This window comes from Acartia tonsa, chromosome 4 (assembly GCF_053477335.1).
Source record: "Acartia tonsa isolate MP-2025a chromosome 4, ASM5347733v1, whole genome shotgun sequence".
NCBI lineage: Eukaryota > Metazoa > Arthropoda > Copepoda > Calanoida > Acartiidae > Acartia > Acartia tonsa.
The window spans coordinates 16,136,011-16,144,094 of NC_137263.1; the positions used below are offsets into that span (position 1 = coordinate 16,136,011).

At 32.2% G+C, this 8,084-nt stretch overlaps 1 protein-coding gene across 1 annotated transcript in view; it reads left to right on the forward strand.

Moving 5' to 3' along the window:
* The window catches only part of LOC145316261 (tryptophan--tRNA ligase, cytoplasmic-like), a 309,384-nt gene extending 304,269 nt beyond the window's left edge, over positions 1 to 5,115 (forward strand). The window contains exons 3-9 of the mRNA XM_080156684.1: positions 413 to 493; positions 888 to 976; positions 1,465 to 1,578; positions 2,487 to 2,550; positions 2,929 to 3,054; positions 3,508 to 3,867; positions 4,210 to 5,115. Of these exons, the coding sequence (XP_080012810.1) occupies positions 413 to 493; positions 888 to 976; positions 1,465 to 1,578; positions 2,487 to 2,550; positions 2,929 to 3,054; positions 3,508 to 3,867; positions 4,210 to 4,731 (1,356 nt within the window). The 3' untranslated portion in view covers positions 4,732 to 5,115. The remainder of the gene's footprint in view (positions 1 to 412; positions 494 to 887; positions 977 to 1,464; positions 1,579 to 2,486; positions 2,551 to 2,928; positions 3,055 to 3,507; positions 3,868 to 4,209) is intronic.
* Positions 5,116 to 8,084: the final 2,969 nt, after the last annotated feature.

Genomic DNA, 8,084 nt, shown 5'->3' on the forward strand with positions numbered 1-8,084 from the left:
GATCTTTAATTGAAATGTACAAAATTCTGTCTTTCAATAGTTCGAATCATTTAGAAAGATTTTAATTACTGTTTTTTTTTATATAAAAGCCATCAAAATGTCTCTTGGGTAGTTTTGTCGCAGATTGTGAGAAATTTTGATTTTTTTCCTTTAAGGAATAGAAATTAGATATGTTAATTAATAATGATTAAAAAATGCATATGTTATTGCTTGTCTCTTTTACCAAATTTTTATGTTCTCTAATAAAAAGAAACACGCACCGGGCTAAAATAATGATTCCCCACTTTCATCCATTTTGCCCTATCCCCTTCCCTCCTTTTGTGTGAACGAACTGCCAAATAAATGACAGGGGAAATAGCAACCTAAATTGACGAGAATTTTTCCCCTGTCGTAATATTCTATTTTTGATTAGGCTTGTTATGGGGATGATATAAGAAGAATTCCTATTCACAATGATGATCTTACTTATGACGAGTTAGTTCTTATGATGCAGGTAAAATATCCAAAACTATATGAATTACTGATTTGTTTGTAATAGAAAATAAATAAAGATACCTAATCTTTATGAATTAAAATATTGAATTAAGTTGCATTTTTATTGCTAGGAAAGAAACGTTTTCAGCCTTAAAAAGGTTACAATTCAAATATAAAAGCTTTTTTCTTAACGTTAGGTAATCTATATAACTGATAACTTTGGTAGTAATAAAGGGAAGCTTTACGAAAATTATTCTGCATTTCAAGCAATTTTACAAACAAATTTCGGACTTCTACTAAAACATATTGTTTGTGACACATTAATATTTAAGAAACAGCTGATATAATTGTTAAATTTTGCTTGATTTTTTTTATATGTTAATCTTAACCTACTTCTAATATTAATTTTCTAGAGAGTTTTCAAGGGAAGTCTGGACCCAGAGGAAGATATTCTTCTCAAATATAAAGATGAGGACGGGGATCTCATTACTATCAATGACAAGTTAGTATTTTAATTCTACAACAAAATTTTATAAATCTTTGTTATTTTTCAAAATATCAACTTCTACTTTAAATGGGTGTGTTAAACTACTAACGTCAATTGAGAGTGAAGTTTAAAAAACTGTTAGAAATTCTATTTTTATTCGATTTTTAGAGCTTGCACTAACTCAGGTTCAATGAATATCCAATATTTTTGAAAGGGAAGCAAGCTCGTCATATTGTTTTTTTTTTTAACTTTCACAAATAAAGGTTTTAACTAGGGGATAACGGACATGTAGAGAGCTTTACTGAGAAATTAAAGCCCTTATCTATTGACCTCTTTTAAAATATTTGAAAAACTTATTTAATTTTGGCGAAATTAATAGTTTTTTTTCTATGTTTCGTTTTATATTTTATTGAATTGGTGATTTACGTCTAAAAGGTCATTAGCACACTTTTTTTTGAACTTCTTAAGACTTCCTGTTAATTATTTTTATTCTTTTTTTCTAGTTCAGATTTATCCTTTGCAATCCAGTATTGCAGAGTCTTGAGATTGACAATTCTGGATGGGAAAGAAAAACAAAAAACCCCGGCTTTGTCTGCCCAAACTATTAAGAATCTCAGGTATTATCCTTATTTTTTCCAGTATGGCTTCGAAACTGTAAAATATTCGCTGGATTTGAACCGGCTCTCGGCCATACTGAAAAATCATGCATATCATCGTATTACAGATAATTTTTTACGAATATTAAAAAAAAAATCTTAAAAATTAATACCAGTTTAGTTAGCCGGGAGTTTTAATTTTAAGTATTGGGACTTTCATAAAAAACATTCTGGATTTTTACAGGGGTGTATATTCTGCACAAGATTTATTTTTTTTCCCCTGCTACAATTTTTTTTATTTTTTTTCCCCCCTAGATTTTTCTTAAAAAGTAGGGGGGGAAATAGAAAAATATTTAAAGAACTCTATATTTTATTTATTTTATCCCTCCTACCACACATTTTTTAGTTTTTTTAACCAAGGAGGGGGGCGAAATGGAAAAAATGTTTTCAGTTTTCTTAATTTTTACATTTTTTTCCCTCCAACCACTTATTTTTTATTTCCCCCCCCCCCCCCCCTGAGCCGGGGATCCCATGCAGAATATACACCCCTGGATTTTTATTCTGTGACGGTATAACATTGAATTAACATTAATACGATTATTGTGATAATATTGGATAGTATTTTTATTGATCCTAGTGAAGTAAATAAAGGAAATGTCGATGATTTATCTGTTATTTGGACCATTATTTTAAATATCAGTTACCCATTTTTTCATCATGAATATGACTGGTATAGATAGTTGAATGCCCTAATTTAAGATTTTGTTATGGGATATTTTATCGTAAAAAAAATTCGTTTCTCTTAATTTGGTATCTATTCATATGTAACTAAATATTAAAAAAATTATTCCTCTGCTAGAAATAACTTTTTAAATTATTATGTCTTAAGTTTGAACATCTAGGTAAATAAATCTTTTTTTTTTATTTAGAGCAATTCGCGATGCTGTCAACAAGTTCCTGGATGAATCAAATGATGAAAATTGCATTGTCAAAGTAAGCTTTTTAGTCATTACAGTTTTCTTACTTGGCGGAGTAAAAAATGTAACAACCCAAACTATTCTTAAATCTTTTCCAGTAAGGCTTCTGAATCCGTTCTCAGCTATACTTAAAAATCATATAATTAAAACCTTGGGCGAAATATAACTGGTTTTAATCTTGAATTCTGCGTTTTAATATCCGCGGAAACCTGTATAATACGATGCGATAAATAACCATTCAAAATATTATGTCTATTGATATTTTATCACTTTTTCTTATTTTCTAGTCATAAGATTCAAAATTACCCTAATAGAATGGCTTTTCATTCTTTTAGTGGTAACCGGGGCAAATTCACTTTAAAAGATACTATTTCACCATGATTATATAATTTAGGCATCTGTGGAGACCCTAGAAAAAGAGATAGTTGGAGATGAAACAATAAAATCTAACCACATGTTCAATGGTTTCAAAGAAGAGTCCAAAGAATTTGATCCATTGACTCAAGAGGAAGTACCAAAGGTATTTTATTTCAGGGATCTAAAGGGAAGAGCCAATGGCAGATAAATTGATGTATGTGATGCACAAAATTACCCCTTCAGTAGAAAATAATTAGGGGTTGAAATGTTTAACACCCAATTTAATGACTTATTGAACAAACCTATTCAAATTCAATAAAAATCCTCAAAGTTATTAAGTCTACGAATAAGAAAACGTTATTATAAAACTGTTGGGACTAATGTATCTAACAGTCCAATGGCCCTTCCTTACTTGATTTTATTTCATCTATTTTTAAAAATGTAAAATTAAGACTTATTTTTTACTAAAACAATGAAATAAATTCTATCAACCTATAGGTCATACAGCTCATCATCAAAGAAAATCTCCTGCCAAATAAGTCAATAGTTTCATATAATATCCAATTATTTAAAACCATTAGAAAACCACATCAAAATTAAGATTTATATATTTTAGGAACTGAAGCAAGAATTTGACAGACAAAGTATATCCAGCCACTCATCCGCCCACCCAGAATCTGACCAGGCGGCGTCTCTGCCCGGTCAGCCAGCTGTTTCTGCTGCCCCGTATCCGTATTCAACTCCGAGCCAACCTGTATCCCAGCCAGACTTAGCCTCAAGCTTCAGTCCTGCTGTGTCAGCTGGTGGTCAAACAAGCCAGCAGCCTCCTGCAGTAGTGGGAGGTTTCCACGGTGCTCCAACTAGCATGCCAAGTGGGGTTCCACATAGTTATGGAAGTGTAGTGACTACTTCAACTAATGTGCAAGCACAGCCACACATGGCTGCAACATCGCAGGCTGGATATAACAATCACCAGGTAAAAACAAATTCTAAAGCTTTCAAAACACTCTTCCTAAATTGTAAATATATTCAATCATTTCTGTAAAACAATAGAGAGGGAAAGGTTCTAATAACTGTATGTCACTAACCCGAGGACCTTGTGCCGATTTTCAATTGGGTCTTTGAAAATCAACCAATGGCGTCGGGAATATTAACACAGCCAAATCACTAGAAAAGAGCAAATAGCAATTTGCTAGTAGCAGAAAGGACCTCAACAGGTAGTTACCTGGTTATAAATCTATACTTACAGATTTATTATTCAATCTATAATGAAACGGTTTGTTGTTGTAAAACGATATTTAATTTATAATTATTTTAGGGTGGATACATGAATCCTCAAAACTTTGGTGGCAGCCACCAGGTAGCAACAAGTCTTCCACAACAAAATATTACAAACCCTGTGAAACCTGCAGATTCTCCTTCAGTGCAGCAGCCTCAAGCTCCCCGTCCAATGTACCCACCTGTTGCTGGATCAGCCGGCTTTCAGACACAACAGCAACCCGCGGCTGCGCCAGATGCTGTTTCTAATCAAAGAATGAGTGGATATTACTCAAATCCTGTTGGTGGCTATAATCCACAAGCTGCTGCAACTAGTCAACCGTCTGCTGTAGGTGCTTATCCAGCAGCACCTGGCTATCCTGCTGCAATTGGCCAGAATCCAGCCGTTTCATCGGCCAATGGAGGCCTGCAGCAGCCAGGATATCAGTATCCAGGTTATGGAGGTAGTCCAGCAGCTCCACCAGCTGGAAATCCTTACAGTCGCGGTGGCAACACTCCTGGAGGGGCAACTACACCCGCAGGATATGCACATCTATACCCAAGTCAACAAGGGTATAAATAGATAATATAAAAGTTGCTGAAATAGTCCACATAAATTATACTCGTGATTTATAAAAACAATCTTCTTTCCTGGTGCATTTTTACATAGCTTCTCATTTTTATGATAATTTGATAATGATAATATGGCAGGATTATTCTTCAAATTGTAGTTTAAATTTGACCTTTTTAAGTAAATGATTTTAGCCTACAATAAATATCCGTGCTAATAATCCTTGTAATATATTGATATAAATTTAGTTTTTAAATTGTATTTTAAAGTGTGATTATTAATTTTAGTGATCTTATTTGATTCAATGTAATCTTTTATTTTAGAGCTTGTTAATTATTTTGTATAATATACCGCAATATGTTTTATTTATTAAGTATGAAAATAAATATCTAATTTGAATTGTTTAATAAAAATAAAGCAGTCGTTTTAAATTTTGGGATGTATATCTGAAGATATCGGATACTTATGAAGACAAAGAAAGTTTATTAAAGAGAAGAATATTGGTTCTAGCAGTTTCGGCATGGGGAATGGGGCTCATAGCGGAGCCAGGCGGTCGCTGATTGTAACTGACAGACTTGTAAACTTTTAATTATACATTTTCTCACCGAATTGAATCATTTGGGTCCATGTTATTTTTTTCCTTTTCTGTTATACTTGACCAAGCGGATTGGGAGTTTGGAAAAGTCTGTACGCGGATAGTGCAGTGTGGAGAAAATTATGCAAATGGTTCAATTCTGCAAGAAATGGTAATTCAATTGGTCGGGCATATTTTAAAAGAAAGTTTCTTATAGTTTGCTCTTGGAGCTTAGGAGTTAAACGTATTATGATTCTAAATATCTACCAAACTAAAAATAGTTATTTCTCGCATCGTATTATAAACGGCTTTCCGCGGATATAGAATGTACAATTATGAGATTAAAACTAGTCTTTTTAGCCCCGGGGTTCCGAAGGCACCGGCTAAAAAAACTGGTTTTAATCTTATCTTTGTACATTTTTATATTCGTAGAAAGCTGGATATAATACGATGCGAGAAATAATTATTAGTATCTAACTCTACATTTGCTCAAAGAACTGTTTGTAATTTGTCTTAATTACTAAAGTAGCTGGGTGTGTGCGTGCAGTGTCTGTAAGATCTCCGAATTAAGTGGCATGACAGTAATAATTTCAGAGAAGTCTGCCCAATTTTTTTTCATTTTCTGAATGTTTGAGTGACCCAGGGATGGGATAACATTGTGCTGTTTTTTACACTAGTCCCCAAATTATTATAATAATGATTTCTTATTCGTTGGCTCAACAACTTTGGAGACTTTAATGAATTTTGATTGGTTGTTTTTTTAAGTTGAGCGTTTCAATCCCTTAGATCCCTGGGAGTTTCACTTGTGTTTCACTAAAACAAAATAATTTAGGAAGAAATAAAACTATTGTTACTTTTATTCATATTTTTTAATTAAAAGTAAAAAGACTTTTTATTTAATATTCGATTAAAATACTTAAGTAGACAATTGTTATCATTGACATGGGTTTTACTCACGGTCTATTTACATGGGAATAGAGCTTTGTTTTGGGTAAAGGAACTGAAATTTGCAGGGAGGGAGAGGACATTGGGCTGTTTATTACACTAGTTTCCAAAGTTTTATAAAGACATTTGCTTATTCGTTGGCTTAACAACTTTAGGGACTTGAATTGAATTTAATTGGTTGTTTTAGTCAGTTCTGTGTCCAAACGTTTCAACCATCATTTGTAATCTACAGAAGTGGTAATTTAGTGTATCATCATTGGGGATGTACATTAATGTATCGAACATTGTCTTATCCCTTCAGATCCCAGAAAAATTAGCTTTGAGTGGTTGTCAATTTTTCCTTTCAGAAATCAAAAAATGAGTTTCGGTCGTGGTGTACAGAAAAAAATGTTTGAGGAGGCGGTAAAATCATTGAAAAATTGAGTAATTTGCTGTTTGTGTGTTCAGAAAGATCTCGAAAACTTGTTGACCGATAGTTTAAATTTATGTTTATTGAAAGTTTGGTATTTGCATGCATTGGAATAAGTTATAGCATAAGAAAATAATAAACCAAAATTTAAATTCAGGGGTTTAAAAAATTTTGGGGGGGGTAAAATATTTATAATGAGGCCAAATATGCATTTCAGCTTTTTTTCCAAATTTAGTCAACGTAATGTCTTTTACGGAATTTCCACATTAATTCTGGCTACCGTATTTGAATTTTAGTGTTAAATGCCTTGACAAAGTCAATAATACATTTAATGTTTTTTAAATTGTTATCTAAAAAGTTCAAATTCATCATATTTTAAATGGACTAACGGACATTCTGGTTGAGTTTTACCTAACTATCACAGGAATCAACATAAAAAGTAATGAAGGACAATTCTAGCATGCCTAAATTAATTAGAATAGCTAACCGTTACGGACGGACGGACGTAATTTATGACACCCTATTTAAAGAAAAGTCACGCTTTTAAAAAAAGGAGTTGAAAAGAGCAGTAGACATTAACCCAAACTGTCATATTTTTAACTTTTTAAAGCCTTAGGTGTTAGAGAATAGAAAAAATATAACAAATGGATAATAATGGTAAAAAAGACTCTATTCCAATTTAACTTCCTAATGCCTGTCTATAAGAAGCTTAAAGAATTGTTAATAACGGGTTTACAAGATATTTTTATTAATCTTGTTCCTCTTAAAGGATTAATAAATTGTTAATATTTAACTTAATACCTACTCTTAATAAAGATTGTTTTTGGTTTAAATTTTTCAGTATTATTTCCAAACCGATTAATATCTGCTGAATTAGATCCGGTTCTCAGCTATACTGAAAAATCATGTATTAGAAGATACAATTTTCCATTAAAACTAATAAATAACTTTTCTGTTTTATTTAGAAGAAAGAAGAGCAAGCAATGGGAGATATGCTAAAAATTCCAGATCTTATTGCCAACAGTGGAGTTCGCAGGTTAGTAAAAGTTATTTATAGACATCATTCCGCGGATATTAAAATGAAATTTATAAGTTTCGGGGCGAACAAAACTGGTATGATTTTGATGATTTTTTTATTATTGATGGAAAATTGTCTGTAATACGATGCTATACATTTTTCAGTATGGCTGATGTGAGAACCGGTTTTAATTCAGTGGATAATAATCGGTTTCGAAGGCATACTGGAAGATAGATATGTAACAACCAATAGCTGTTTTAGGGTGTTTGCTTAATAATGATGACCTTTATATCTGCCCTCTCAGTACTTACATGTAGATAAACTTATGCCTTATAATATTTTGGTGGACCTTACGTAAAAAGTTTGACTTTTGGAAGTTGGATGAATACAATTTGGAATTAGCTTTTTTAGGGGCGATA